The sequence below is a fragment of the Grus americana genome, chromosome 3 (assembly GCF_028858705.1).
Source record: "Grus americana isolate bGruAme1 chromosome 3, bGruAme1.mat, whole genome shotgun sequence".
NCBI lineage: Eukaryota > Metazoa > Chordata > Aves > Gruiformes > Gruidae > Grus > Grus americana.
Window position 1 is genome coordinate 92,462,607 of NC_072854.1, and position 15,965 is coordinate 92,478,571.

At 47.1% G+C, this 15,965-nt stretch overlaps 1 protein-coding gene across 2 annotated transcripts in view; it reads left to right on the forward strand.

Annotated features, from left to right (window-relative positions):
• The first annotated feature begins 10,890 nt into the window (after positions 1-10,890).
• Positions 10,891-15,965, forward strand: part of ZFAND3 (zinc finger AN1-type containing 3) — a 139,583-nt gene continuing 134,508 nt past the window's right edge. Inside the window, exon 1 of one of the 2 annotated variants that reach the window (XM_054819505.1) lies at positions 10,891-11,275. In XM_054819505.1, the coding sequence (XP_054675480.1) occupies positions 11,205-11,275 (71 nt within the window). In that variant the 5' untranslated portion in view covers positions 10,891-11,204. The remainder of the gene's footprint in view (positions 11,276-15,965) is intronic. The other variant, XM_054819506.1, reaches the window with a different exon arrangement.

Sequence of the window (15,965 nt, forward strand, 5' to 3'; positions counted from 1 at the left end):
CCCCCATCGCGGCATCACAGAGGGCACCCCGAGATGTCGATCATGAGGACACAGGTCGCCCCTTTGACACTTCAGTCCAGCCACGGTGCGGATGAGTGCCTTTGCTGGCTGCGTGTGTGCAAACTAGCAAGGCTTCGAACCATTTGCTGGAGAGGTCTCCTGATCTCACAGATGTTGTGCAGATGCACTGTGCTGCAGTAAATATGAGCTGCATCCAGTGGGCTTTGCAGGTAGCGTGGCCATGCCTTCAGCGCACCAGATGTGCGCATCAGCACCAGCTCAGCATCTATAAACTGCCTGCTCCCAGGTGCTTTGATTTCGGCATTTAACTTCTTGAACCAGAGCAGCGCGGTCTTCTCTTCTTTAAAAAGGGATACTCTTGCAGTATATGCAGCGCAGGGTCCCTTGTCTGGTTGCTGTAGCCCTTTTTCCCCATGCAGCCAAGGACCAGGTGAAAGACCCTGGATGTGAAAGCAGCTATCTCCCTCTCTGCAATAAATCAGCGTGGCCAGGAAGTGCCGGGGTAGAAGCAAGAGGGTCACAGTGTGCGGCCTTCCCTCGGGGCCCAAAGTAGGGAGGTGACGTGCTCATCCCAGAAATGCAGGGACTGCTAAGAATGAGTAATGACTATCAGTGAGTAATGGCTATCAACACCTACTCCTAATCATGCTGTCTGGAGGACCTGTGTCACCTCCTCAAGTGAATGAACTCACGGTTAAGGAGACCCTCCTACTAATTGCAGGTAACAACAGTACTTCACTAATAAGCACAGTCAGCTCACACCTCAGAGCTGTTGTCTGTAAGTTGCCTTTGCAGGTAGACATTCCTGGATAGGGGTTTTCAAGCTTTTCTTTGAAACCAGGAAAGCAGAAAGCTTTCGTCCCCGGAGAACTGATTAGAAATAGGCCTACACTGACATGGTCTTAATCCAGCCTTGACTATGAATAACAGAATAGGAAAACAAAGCAGTTTGTCCCAGATCCCATTTCGAGGTGTTAAAGAGAAACTGTCACATTGCTTCAGAAATAGATGCTATTACAGACAAAGCCACTGTGCCAGCTTTTCCCTTATCCTCCTTAAATATCTCACGTCCCTGTTAACCACTGCTGGGGAGGTTAATAAAGGACTGAGTAAACTCAGCAGGCAATACAAATGACAGTCCCAGCAACACTGACCAGCTTCAAGAGGCTAATTGCGACAGTTCGGGCTTGAGGATCCCTGCTCAGAAGTCTCTCAGTTTTTGTATTGCTTCCCAAGAAGCTGATACCTTCCCTTTTCCTATCCTCCTGCTACTCTTTTCTCCATTGCTATGGTTTCTGCCTGTGGTATTTCACTGAACTATTTTCAGGTTGTTAACCATTGACCTGTCCCCACGTTCACCTCCTCCTGTCTCCTCCTGTCAGCAGCCTTCGAGATGAACCCTGTAACCTGTCCCTCTGTTGAAAAGTTGTCTGTAAAATGTAATAATCCTCCTGAAACCCATTTGCAAACCCAAATAGTGACTCATCCTCTCTCTCCTACATGGGGCAGGGGTGGTTAGACATACATGATCATCCAGTGTTTCATTCCTGTGCCAGCACTCAGCTCCAAACCTGAGGGTGGGTATTCACACTGGTCTTCTGGCCAGTCTCTTACTCCGCTCATATTCTCAGTTGTCCTACAAATCCACCTATTTGTAGCCCATACAGGCCAGACGCCCTGCTGAAGTCAAAGATGGTTTTGGGAAGCTAGAAGAGACCATCTATGTACTTGGGGTGTGTGTTAGATGCTATGCAATCTAGGATGGAGAGTCGAAAAAACTTTGAGACAAGGCTTGCCATGCCTGCTGCTGCAGGAAGGAAAAGGAGGGCTGCTGCTTGTGCTATGGGGACACATCAGCCCCCCCATGAGTGGTCCCACACCGTACAGTCCATCCCTCTCTCCGCACCAGTGATAGCATCAGCAGAGCTGTGCAGGAACAAAATAAGGACCAGCAGCTGGAGTCTCACAGTGGCTCACACTGTGGGCATCAGGCTCAGGCGCTGCAGCTTGTCTCTCATCCAGTCTGCTCTCCACTTTCTGTCTCCTCTACAACTAGAGCGGTGTTGCACAACAAAATTTCTTTCTCTTGCAGCTGAGCCAACATTTCTCCCCATGCCTGGTATCTTGTCAGAAGCTTCTCCCTAACCACTGCTTCATTTCCAGATTCCTGGTCCTAACTCTCTCAGTTCCCTGGAAATCATTCTTTCACAGTTTGCTGCTCTGGTTTCTTATCTACTGCTTTGCTCTCTAGGTTGTCCTCAAGTTTCTTGCCTGACTTTGAAATAAAATGGAGTATCCTGGCTTCAGCAGTACTCTGTTAAAGCAAAATGCTTTGCAGCTTGACAGAAGGATACACAAAGACCCCCTGCTGTGTTTCTAAGGAAAATTCAAAACCTCAGCATTCTCCTTACCTTCAAAGAGCACCATCTTCTCACCCTCTAGCCTGTACCCCAGCTCCTCCAAACTGGAGTTGCAGCTTTCCCCTTGGGGTAAAAGCCTCCTTCAGATCTCAGCGTTTCCAGCCCGGGGAGAGGAGAGCAGAGCACACTGCAGTGGGTGTGTTACTGAAGGAGGCAGGACAGGACTCTCCAGCAGCCCCTCACCAACTCTCCTTCTCTTCCTCCCTCTTCAGCCTCTGTCCGAGGCTGGTGGCTGCTGCCCTGGCCTGGGGAGGACCAAGCTGCTCAAGGCCACCACCTCCTCCAACCTTTCCTGCTTGTATTCTGCCATCCTCTCGATGTAATGGGCAGAGTGGGAAATTTTGGGGCTCGCTGGCAAGCTGGAAGGGTAGCTCCCAGCCCGGGGTCAGAAGGTGGCACAGATTTAACAGAGTGGGGCAGAAGTTTTGAGCACCACCACGAGCACTGGTCAGCCCAGCAGATGCTCCTGCGTCGCGTGACAGCTGTGGTTGACCGCACAGCATCCCTGCCCGCCAGCCTGCAAGTCCACCCGGAGTCTGCCCAGCCATTTGCAGCCAACAGCTGGGGAGATGTTTCTCAGAGGAGCTCATCTGAAAGGGGACTGAGCGCAAATGTGGCAGCTCAATCCTACGGCACGAAGGAAAGCCGTCAGCGTGCACATAGCAGGGGAAACTGTGCCACGGGTACAACTGTTAACACTTTAAACTTGTTTTATAACAGCGCCAGACAAATTTGAAACAGCTGCTCTGTATGCTCTTCATTTCCAGCGGCAATGTCTTTTTTTTTTTTTTTATTTGCTGTAAAAGAAATTGGTGCTGCTGCTGTTTACAGAATTACCCAAGCTGCACTTACGACTTCTAAGCTCTGATCTTGCTGTGATCACATGGATACCATAAACGGCAAGATCAGGGTTTGCTCTGCTAACGTCGGTGCCGCAGCCCTGAAAAAACTAAATGTTGGATACGTTATGGAGGGCAGCAAGGGAGAACTGTCGGCTCCCATTTCACATTTTCTAAGACCTTTTGTCATTGAACTACCGAATACTTTCTCATGCCGCTGAGCAATTAAGCCTCCCTGACACTGAAGCGTTTATGAAGGAATCACTCCTCATCTCAGCCACGCTCAGAAACACCAGGTCAGAAGTCAGAGAATTGATAAACCTATTGAGGTGCCTGGAAATAACGTTCAGCTGCCAAGTCCCCGGTCTGACATCAGAGCAGTGGAGGAAAGAGCAGAAATAGCTTATATTCAAACAGATTGCCAGGGGCAGGCACCTTCCAGTCTAATGAAGGTTGGACTGGTTTATACTTATACAAGATGGGGATTTTATTATGCTTGTTTATCTGCGGTACTGTAGGACCCAGAAGACCTAGGTGCAGACAAGGTCCCTTTGTGCTAGGCCTTACAAAAATGCTGAAAAGAAGCCAGATAAAGAAAACAGAGGAAATATATAAATATCACTGATCTAGCTTTCCATGTAACCATATTTTTTTGGCCTAGGCTCCTTTGTTAAATGGAAGGACAAGTGTAGCGCTTTATTTATTTTTAACTCTGTAATTTATAAACCAAGTAGTAGCATCAAAGATGATTTGGGAACGCCACTGTTAGGTGAACCTGGACCCTGGGGCAGAGGCGGCAGTCTCGGGGTTGCTAAAGGAGCACCCAAGCACGAGCTCTGCAGGAGGGCACAGACTCTGCATCGGTTGCTATATTGGGAGTTGAGCGACGTGAATGCTATTACTAGATCTGCAGGTGCCTTCTTGTGTGACCCTGGGCAGCCTATTTCACTTTCCAAGGCTGCTCTCCTCCTGGTAAAACTGCTGTAACAATGCTTACCTTTTTAAAAAAAAAAAGTGCTTGGAGATCATTTGCTAAAAAGAGCTTTCAAAGGCTAAGAATGGTCTTTGCTGAGTCTGCTATCCACCATCAGGAAATGCCTAGCACAATGTGATCATCATTACACATTCATAAGTCTCCTGGTTTATAATAATAATAAAAGTCTCGGCTTATGTAGAACATCTGCAGGTTTATTTTTCTGTGAGTGATTTCAGGATTAGTCACTGTCACATCTGTGTGGGTCACTACCCACTTTTGTTTTCTAGGCATCCTCTCTCCTTTTATTAAATCAAACCTAATGTTTTGATATTTTTTATTTTAAATACTTTACCTGGCAATTTTAGACTAGCCTAGAATGTTTGTTTAATTGCACTCTATTTTTTGCATTTGTGCTTTTCTCAAAGTGCCCTGGATTACATAAGGGGCAAGAAGGGGAAGTAATACGTGTTTGAAATAAATAAAAGTAGTATTAATAATAATTGCCTCTGGGTTAGTCATATACATGCAAATTGCAAATGGCTGTGTTAAGAGTTTTCTCTTTCACCTTGGACCCTCCATCCAGCCATTAATTGCGAAGAAATGGCACTCTAACAGTAATAATAACAACAGCAATTCCTCATTTCTAAAAATGTCATCCAATAAAGATTCATTTACCAGACTGCCCATGAGATTATTATCGTTTCCATTTCAGAAACTGAGGCACAGAGAGACTTAAAATAACCAGGAGAAGAATGTCAAAGTCCTGACTCCAAATTCTGCGCTGTAACTATTTAAACTTGTCCTTTAGCATTCAAATGTTTATGTTTTAAAAAGACATAGCTACGAAAACCTTCTAATCTACATAAATCATAAGCTGATAATTCATGGCTGGTTAAATTTTTTATTTTTGTTTGCTTTGTCAACACAACCAATGTTGAGAGCCAAGATGAACTCAGCTTGCCTTCTTTAATCTGGAGACTTCCTTCAAGCAGCCAAGAAAACCGGAGTCGGATTAATTGAGGCCCAAGCCAGAGGCGAAGGTGCGGGCATTTCTCTCTTCAGACTGCTTGCATTGACACCTAACTTAAACTAAATGAATAAGCAAATCTTGAGGCATTCAGCTGGATCACACCCTACTATGCCAGGTGCATACAAAACCCACAGTATGATTTTCAAATGTCGAAAGTGAGATGAGCTATGCATCGAAGAGCAGGCATTTGAAAGCCTGGCAGCCTTGGTCCCGATTCAGCCAGTCTCAGGCACGGTTCAGTCGCCTTTTCCGGGGTCACGTCTGTGTTGCTGACTTGCTGCAGGTTAACATCTTCATGGTCTGCAGCCTAAGCCCCGGGCTCTAGCGAATCATCATAATTGTTCACCTTTATCGCTAGCTATGACTATAGCTCAGACGTGTCCTCTCCACTGCCCTTTCCCACACGCTCATTTTTCAGCCTCAATACAAGGTTTAACAAGGATGATCTTCCAGAAGAGAAGATTTCACTAAGAATATCTGCCTGCTGGAGAGGAATAAAAAGTGGTGATTATTTCAATCAGTTCAAGAGTCTCTCTAACAGATTGGCACCACATGAGTCACTTTTATCATTTTATGGTAATTTAGATCTCAAGATGAGAAGGGAGATGTACAATACTTGTGACATTCTCCACCTGCTCCACTTTATGGTTCTGCACATGTATCTCAATCGGGCAATCATGTTTATACCAAAATAAACAACCCCCAAATGTTCTGATTATATACAGGTACAACCTTTTCTAGTATATCTGGGGGAAAAAAACCCAAAAAACGACTTGAGAAACAATAGTATGTAATTGTTGCTTCTAAATCTGGTGGAGTTTTGCCTCCTGATCCTGTAGGTCTGTTGCCTCATCTAATTCTGCAATGGGGCCCTGCTGAGAATGAGCAGAAGCACCTCAGTGAGAGGTAAAAATCAGATTCCACCATGAGAACATTTTCCATATATGTCCTAAGTGTTTCTCCCCTTAGAAACATCTCTTTTACATCTGTTACTAAACTCCATGTGTCCTGCTGGCAAATACCTTCCATTTTTCTTTATAACTTTAAATATGGACGTATGGTTGTGATCTCTCCCCAAATGCAATTGTTCCCTGGTCAAACTGTAAACATTACATTTTTAAAGTATTTCAGTGTCTGTAGGCTGCATTTTGGTTGCTCTTCTCTGCATTCTCTCTGATTTGTCTGCAAAAAGATGCTTGGAGAAGAGCTGCAGGACCACTAGAGTCTCATTAAGAAGGATTACCACCTTCCTCATCTATTTCATCCATTTGGATATGTAGAACTAAAATGACATCAGCTATTTCTGTTGTCATACAGTTAAACTGTTGCCCACTAGTCCTCTTCTGATGTCACTGTTTTTTAAGTTACCTTCCTACTACCAGGCAGGCTTTTCTTCATCCCAAGGCGTGTTTACAACACGCATTTGCTTCCCAAGGCTGAAACATGCTTTGCCATATCTGGACCATATGACGACTTTCTGCATATGAATATTCCCAGCCCTATCCAACTAACACCCTGCATATGCTTCTTAAGTGCTGTTTATCCATTTGTCTCTGGATGCTTATACATTAGTTTAGAAAGCATCCAGGGCTTGGACTCTGGATCAAAAAAAGCTAGAGAAAATGCCAGTCAGTACCGAAACTCCTCAGGGAGCCAGAGGCCTGGCTCAGCAGGAGATCTGTTGGAGGAAGAGCCCACACGCTGAACAGAGGTGTGATGCCCTGTTCATGACTACGTTCATTTTAGATCAGCTGAACCAATTTTCTCTCTGCCAGTCTCCAAAGCAGCATCGCACACTGGTACTTCCCCTTGCTGCCACGCTGCACTACAAAAGCACACTTTCTGGTGGTTGCACATGGATGAATATCCATTATATGAACGGTGACGAGTGGTGTTCCTCGGGGGTCGGTACTGGGACCAGCGCCGTGCAACATCTTTGTCGGCGACATGGACAGTGGGATCAAGTGCACCCTCAGCAAGTTTGCTGATGACACCAAGCTGTGTGGTGTGGTCGACACGCTGGAGGGAAGAGATGCCATCCAGAGGGACCTTGACAGGCTGGAGAGGTGGGCCCGTGTGAACCCCATGAAGTTCAACAAGGCCAAGTGCAAGGTCCTGCACGTGGGTCGGCGCAATCCCAAGCACAGCTACAGGCTGGGTGGAGAATGGATTGAGAGCAGCCCTGAGGAGAAGGACTTGGGGGTGTTGGTGGACAAGCAGCTCAACATGACCCAGAAGTGTGTGCTTGCAGCCCAGAAAGCCAACCGTGTCCTGGGCTGCATCAAAAGAGGCGTGACCAGCAGGTCGAGGGAGGTGATCCTGCCCCTCTACTCTGCTCTGGTGAGACCCCACCTGGAGTACTGCATCCAGCTCTGGGGGCCCCAGTACAGGAGAGACATGGAGCTGTTGGAGAGAGTCCAGAGGAGGGCCACAAAGCTGATCAGAGGGCTGGAGCACCTCTCCTATGAGGACAGGCTGAGAGAGTTGGGGTTGTTCAGCCTGGAGAAGAGAAGGCTCCAGGGAGATCTAATTGCGGCTTTCCAGTACCTGAAGGGGCCTACAGGAAAGATGGTGAGGGACTGTTTATCAGGGGGGAGTGTAGTGACAGGACAAGGGGTAATGGGTTTAAGCTGAAGGAGGGTCGATTTAGAATTAGATGTTAGAAAGAAATTCTTTACTGTGGGGGTGGTGAGGCACTGGAACAGGTTGCCCAAAGAGGCTTTGGAGGCCCCATCCCTGGAAGTGTTTAAGACCAGGTTGGATGAGGCTTTGGGCAATGTGGTCTAGTGGAGGGTGTCCCTGCCCGCAGCAGGGGTTTGGAACTAGATGATCTTTGAGGTCCCTTCCAACCCAAACCATTCTATGATTCTGTGATATGAGTAAAAGAAACAGGACAAATCAAAACATTAAAAGGTTTAGAAAAGCACATATAGATTAAGATCACTGCACTAAATTTTCAGGAAACAACACTGAATGCATACATCAGTAATTCAAGTTCTGTGTTGTTCAAACAAGGTAGAAAATACCACAATTATATGAAAACAGTGTCGCACAAGTCATACTTTAAAAAAAAAAAAGACCAAATATATTATTATAAACATATGGCATGACAGCCTCAAAGCACACATGCTCCCTCTTCTCTGTCCTATAGTATTCAAATGTACTGTAATCCTCAAGATTTCCCCCCCCTATTATTTCTCCTTAGGGCATTAGTAGCAGGCAGTGTTAGAGTTGTTCATTGTCATCATGCTTATTAAGTAATAATGCTTCATGTAATAACATTATCCCTAAACTCACGCTTTTCTTGTTTAACTTTGGAGTGAATTACCACACTACTGCAGGGTTTTTAAAAATCTGGACTGCTCGGAAAACTAGAATTTTGACTATCCCAATGTAACTTTTCAAATAAACCTTTCTTGATTTTGTAACGACACAAGTACTGAGCAGAGATAGTGCTTCTCCACGACATCTCTAATACTTGAAAGCTAACTCAGCATGACCTCACTGTAGTAGCAAATAAGGACATACAAACTATCAAATCCTCTTTAAAAAAGCCAGTATGTGCTCCTTATCTGAGAAGAATTTACAGCCTCTAGTAGCAGCACAGGTAGCCAGCACATAAGAGACAATTTTAATTTTCAGTTGACTTACTGGCTTAAAGGGCTGAGTTAATGAGGCCAGGGCTATTTTGTTCAAGTACTCACTCCTCTTGGTGCACTCAGCAGTGCTGCCTCAGCAGCGAGGCTCCTCCAGGAAAAAGCTGTGCCAAGAGGAAGCTCTCATGCTTCAGCACACAGGGTGGTACGCAGCCACAGACACTTTAAAGCGGGCTGGCAGTCGGACCGGTTAATGTGTCAATGAAAACTCTCCACACACGTCCCATCTCCATTGTACGTCGGTCTTACACTCAGTAACGTTACTGCAGTCAAAGTCACTGCTGAGGAACAGCAGCAACTAGTTGAGCTACTGAAACAGTAACAGCCCGCTTGATGCATCAACAGGGAGTCAGGTAACCCCAAACTTGATAAAACAACCGTTATTAGTAAACCCAGTCACAAACCAGTCTCTTCAAAATAAGCCTGTTTACATGATTTCAATTAAATTCTAACTTTTTATTAAAAAGTTTTAAGTATGTATGTGCACTGTTACTGCTTTTTTCTCAGTCATGAATTAATTTGATATAAAATTCTTTAAGAAGGTATTTCAAGTCAAAAGGTCATCGGCAGAATTACTTAGTTGTTCACAAAGACGTACATACTCTGGACTTTATTAAGGGTGTTTATTATTTTCAAATTTAAATAACCTTAAGTGCAAAGCAGAAATCAAAGCGTAAGGTGGGTAACAGCACCCCAGGAAGATATCAAAATTTCACTTTCATTATTGCCACACCAGTATTTTTCCACATAGCATTTTTCACTTGGATCAAAAAGCAATTTCTAGCAGGGGGTCAGCAGTATTTCCACTTCACAGATAAAACCCAGGGTACAGCCAGTGCAAGGCTGTAACTTGCTCAAGGCCATTTGCTAAACCCGTACCAGAAGCACAACCCCCATTACTCAACCTTCAAGTCCAGATGCTGGAAATTCCCCTCTCCTTTCCTGTCCGTCACAGGGCAGCAGCCAGTAACCGCCTGTGCACCGTGCCAGCTGTGCGCTTCCCTGCTTGCCATACCCTACCCTCTTGCAGGTCCCTTTCTCTGGGGCCAAAACACGAGGGCCAAGGTGGCCCCCTTCTCCCGGCTTCAGCCAGCCCTCAGCTCAGTGTCCTCAGGCAGCGAGAGTTGTTTACCGCAGGCAAAGGAACCCCCCCGTACTTCACACACCCAACCGATTTTATTTCGTACTGAGGGAAACCGCGGACACACACCTACGGAGTAAGCAGGAACGAGAAGACGGAGCGGCGCCCTCTGAGCCCTGCCCGGCCTCCAGGCCTCCCTCCCAGCTATCAGGGGAGAGGCCTACCTAGCACAGAAGCAAACGGAGCCCACGGGGAACGAGGCCCGGTCCACCCCTCCGCCTCCCGCCGGAGTCCCTCAGGGGCGGCCACCCACCAGGGAGAGACCCCGAGTGCGCACAGGCCGCCCACCTCCCGACACACCGGGCTGGCAACAACCAGCCCCTCTCGGCGAGGCAGCTCCCGGTCGAGAGCCTGAGCCCCGGCCGCAGCGGCTCGTACAGGTCCCAGCCCACGAGGATAGAGGGGTGCGGACACCCCCGGCCCCGGGCACCGCGGAAACTGCCCCCGGGGACCCGCTCGCCACCGACCAACTTCCGTGTCCAGAGCCCTCCGCGCATGCGCGGTCAGCACGGGCACACCCCCCCGGTCTTCCCTGGCTGTACCACTATGTGCCTAACGCGTGGGTAGGGGCAAAAGAGGGCGGCGGCTCCAGGTAGCTCTGCAGGTCTCAGCCCCCACCAAGCCTCCTCACAGAGGAGTCAGTTCCCTTCTCGAGTTCATGGGTGCTTTCCGAACTTGCTTCTCTCCTAGTTCCCGCCCCCCATCTAACGCAACTCCCCCCAGGGATGCGCTATGGTATATGCCACTCCCAGCTGATCTGGTGGCTTGCCGAAACCATCCCGCTCAGGACAGGGGGAAGCAAGGAACCGGAGGAAGGCGGGGGGGGATGCATTGTTGAGTCAGGGGCCGAGCGGCGGGGGAGGGCGGGCGCGCCCCGCTGCGACAGCGGGGTCGTCACAGAAACCGGCGGGCGGGAGGGGCCGCCGCAGAGAGCTCCGCGTCGCGTCCCCGCTCCCCTGCGGGCCCGGCCGGTAGGGCGCGGCCGCCCCCCTCCCGCGCCCTCCCCTCCACCGCCTCCCCAGTGGTCGCGCCCGGCTCCAGCTGACCGGCCTGGAATCCCGGCTGGGAGCCCCGCGCCCCCCCCGCCCGCCGCTGCCGCCGCCCCGTGCACCGGCCCCACCATGGGAGACGCCGGCAGCGAGCGCAGCAAGGCGCCCAGCCTGCCACCGCGCTGCCCCTGCGGCTTCTGGGGGTAAGCGAGGCCCGAGGGCGAGGAGGGGGCTGGGCTGGAGCCGGCTTGGCCTGGCCTGGCCCGGCGCGGGGAGGAAGGGGGGCGGGCGGCGAGGCGAAGGGCAAGGCGGCGGGGGGCCGTGGCCGGACGGGGCCCGGGCTTCGCCTGGCGAGCAGGCTGGTCGGCCGGGGCGCCGGGCCAGGTCGTAGCCCTGAGCTCGGGCCTGTCACGGGGGCCGAGCCTGCAGCTTGCCCCGGGGCGGGGGCGGCCGCTGTCCCCTGCCGGGCGGGCCGCAGAGGGTGCCCGCTGGGGGAGAGGGGTGTCCCCGTGCCTCCCGGCGTGTGGCGGGGTGTGCCGCGTCCCGGGGGGCCCGGGCGGGGGTGGCGGTGCCTCCTGGCGTGGAGGCAGTGGGTGACCCCGGCGGGGGGAGGTGGCTGCGTTGCCCGCGGGGGGGTGAGGGGGGGCGGGGAGGGCCGGCCTGGCTGCGAGCGACGGCCTCGCCGGCCTCCCCCGCCGCTGGGGCACCTCGGCGGCGGCCTTCCCGGCAGCTCGGCGGGGGGAGGCCTGCTCGCTTCCCCGGGCACGCGGGTTTCCTGGGGAGCGGCTGTCCTTCCTTTGGGGCTGCGAGGTGGCAGGCGGCTGCGGGCTGCGCTCCGGGGCCTGCCTTTAGCTCCTCATAGGCGCAGATGAGTAATGCGGGCCCCTGGCTGCCCGGCTCGGTGTCCTGGAGCGCGGTGCCTGACACATCCCTGCCCTGCGCCCGGGAACGGGGAGCTCTCGCTGCTGGTCATGCAGGGCAGGTCAGCTCAGGGCAGGATAACTAATGAAGGAAAAAATGCTAAGGACAAAAATATACTTTTTTTTTCTCCACCTTACAAAGGCAGGGAGGTTCATAATAGATAAGGTCTTTGTTAGCTGTTGGCTGATCTCCTTTTAGAAAGAAGGAAGTAGGGTTATTCCTGTTTGCCAAAGGTGGGAAAAAAGTAAGCCTCTTCCTTGCTAAACCCCTTTTACCTCTAAAGTCATGTCTGCTGAAGATGTTTCCATTCTTGATTATGTTTTTTTAAAAAAAATAAGATGTATCATGGCAGGTGATATACTGGCAGATACACATGATCATAAAGTGCCTTTAATGTATATCACAGAAATGTTAGTCTCTAATGTTCTTATTTATGGAAAGTTCAAAGAATATGTGACTAAATGGACTTTTGAGGGCCCACCTGAGATTTACACTTGTCTGTGATTGTACCTTCTTGGGATTTATGTCACACAATTTAAGGTACTCTGGGGGAGTAGAGGCTGAGAGGAAAGAGATGCAGTAAGAGTGATTTAGTGATGTCACTGTACATTTGGTTGGTTTATTGGAGTGGCAGCATTTTAAATGAAATCCTATTTTTGAGTTATGAGAGAAGCCTGAGCTGCAACAAATGCCATGGCCCTGCTGGGAGTGATCTTGCAAGACAGATTATAAATATACAGTAAATTATTTTGTTTATTTTGTTTTGTTAGGCTCCCTTATTTGGAACTCATGCTTTCTGTAATGTAGTGGAAAGCAAGTTGCTGCTATCTCTAATGTAATGTACTGACTTCTGTAACATGATACTGATGTGAAAGGAGAGTTGCAGAAAGTTGGAAGTAAACTTTTTCGTTGGGCTGAACTTCTTGGCTAGTTCAGCATGTTGTGATAATGAGAAGAAAATCTGGTGCTTTGTGTTCAAGGTTCTGTTTAATGGTGACAGGAGGCTCTCAAGAAAACCAATTGCCTTTAAAGCTGTTACTTTTTTTTTAACATACGTTTCCCTTGGACAAGCAGCTATCCAAATGAGTGGTATTTTCTTTTTTTTTTTTTTCTTTTTCCTTAGGGTGGCATCCATGCAGTAGTGTTTCTTGTAAGATATTTTTGAAAGACAGCACTGTGGAAAAACTCACTTTCTCCACCAATACAGTGAATAAATTAATCTGTTTTTCAGTTTCTTTAAGTGTCTGCCAAGTACACAGTGGCAAACTACATATCTATTTTTTCACTTAAAAACTCCAAACAAAACCCAACAAAAACCAAAACTGTGCTGTCAGCTTCTGGAGTTTGATGATTTGTTGTACTTCTCAGTCCTGGAGGAACTTAAGTCTCTTCTTGTCCTTATTTACGTAGGCCTTGCTAGTGCTTGAAAAGATTGGCTGGTAAATCTGTGCAGACATGCCCTTCTCATGAAGTTGCATTGGCCAGAGTACTTAAGGGGTCACAGTTTTATACCAGCTTTCTGAAGAAAGTAAATCAGATGCATATAAGACTTTTTGATGTTGTGAAGTTGGAATTCTGCTGCTCTAGATGTCACCTAGGATTATTGCTAGCAACATGTCTTAAGACAGCGTCTTATCTGTGACTTTTACATGACTTCTATATGTCTGTCAAGTCATATTTTGGAATAACAGGGCCATATTTGCCCTTTATCTGCAGGACATTTAACGCTACAGAAAGTTCTGAAACTTGCAATTTAATGTACTAGTTTCCATGAAATTTGTAATTAATGTAGAGGAATAGTGTTGCTTTATGTTTCCTGGTTCCTATCAGTCCAGTGGTTGAAAATCCTTTTATGGTTGTTCTTGAGTGAGCCCAAACCATGTAGGTAGCAGAACAGTCCAGTGTCAGTGGGTCAAACAGTAGGATCTAGATTTTGCCAAGTATAAAAAAATGGTGATTTTTTTTTTTTATTTTATGTAATGCTTAGCCAGGACTGTTTGCAGTAAGATATACACTTTCTGCAGTAATCCACAAAGATAGGAAACATTAAGGAAAATACTGAAAGAAGCATTAAATTGAAGTGAGCTGCAGGTCTCTGGGCTAAAACTTGCCTATTGGTGAACAGTGATAAAAGTAGCTCCTGAGGTGCATGTTGATAGTGGTGGCATGCAAAGAGATTACAGGAGAAGACTAGTATGTACTGTTGCATTAAAGTTGGAGGAGTTCTTTTAAAATGCTTGGTTTTATATTAGAAATTCAGACCCTGTAGGTTTCAGGAATCTCTAGTGACTGGAAAACTACTAAACTCTTGATGTTTCAAGATCTAAGAGACTGAAAAATGAACAGCTGAAAGAAGGGAGTTGAGTGAGACTGTTCGGAACTTCTGAAACATCTGCTTAAGGTCAACAGCTAACATTTCCTTACCTTTTGTTGAAGATCACAGAATCCGTCCTTAAATCTTTTGCAGACTTGCCCTTCTTTTTGGAATGTCCAGTTTGTCATTTCTGCTCAAGTAAAGTTCAAATGGAGCACTGAGGTGATCTGTATATTTTACAAAATCATTTCAGTTACCCAGATAATCTTAATTGGGGAAACCTCATCTGTATTCATGTTATTTACGAAAAAGTCACATGACTTATCGTTTGGAAATGTTTTGCCCCCCTTTCTTTCTATTTTTATATCTTAAACTTCAGTCAGTTGCAACTATCTTGCTTTTTATTGGAATAGTGTTAGTGTACAAGGGTTGGAAAGGGTGCAGTATGCAAGTTGTTATTTTAGGTCACTTCATCTAGAGTTTATGCTGTGCTTAACTACTTCTCATTCTCATGATCTGGAAAAATTCTTTCTTCTTTTCCTGATTAACAGACCATGTAATGTTTGGGGGGGGTTTGTTGATATTTTGGGGTTTTTTTCTTCTTAGATTAGTGGATTTCAGAAACCTCTTTCACTTTATGGCATATATAAAGTCTTCAGCTCTAACTTAATAAATACATGAAAATATTACTATATGTATATATTGCAGTTAAGCCATTTTGCTGATTAGAGATGAGGCATAATCCTTTAATGTTGGCAGTTCCCCATTGGGTTTTAAAGGACTCCACAAAGGTTTTGCTCATGTATAGCTCATCAAAGGGCCGGGGCTTTTACTATTAAGCAGTTATATGCATAGATGAGACTTGTAAGCTAAAATACTCCTTGGCTTGGTAGAAGCATATATTATGAAGGACTATGTCAGAGAGGGTAATACTTTTACAATTCTATTTGTACTGTACTGACTGCTGCTTATTTTTCTTATGGTCCAGACTGATACCATTGCATTCAGTGCCTTAGGACCAGAAAAGGAGGAAATATGTTAATGGCCATAAAACAAATGAATTCCATTCTTGAAATGGTGGCAGCCAGCAGGAAGTTGATTGAAAACACAGTATGATTAGTTTCATCTCATCTTATTTCTGGCAACTATAAGGTACTGTAGTCAGCTAAAACTGATGGCAATATTGTTTAAGAACACGCCAGCAGGGATTTTGCAGGATGTTACCATTTGTTCTGCCTTTCTCTGACACTGCATGCCTCATATGTGTGATGAGACATTGTGCCCCAAGCATTCTGTGCAGGCCCAATCCGGAGTTTGTTTCTGAGTCTGGATTTTCCAGTCACTTATGTATCATCAGGTCCCTGCCATGCCAATCTGGCTCTTTTCTCAATTTTGTTTACTAAAATTAAACATTTGATCAAATGATGACTCATTTAACATAAGCATGATTAGTTTGTGACTGTATATCACCAAAGCTTGCTTTTAGTTTCTAAACAAATAATGACACACTCTCTCTCTCTCTTTCTCTATGCCATTAAGAAGCCTGTTCTCTGGCTAGTCTTTCCCTTCTTTTTCATGTGATTACAGCTGTTCATTCTGTATGAACTCTCAGTGACTGTCCTTTTAATAAATACTTTCTAATCTCATAGGCTGTGTAG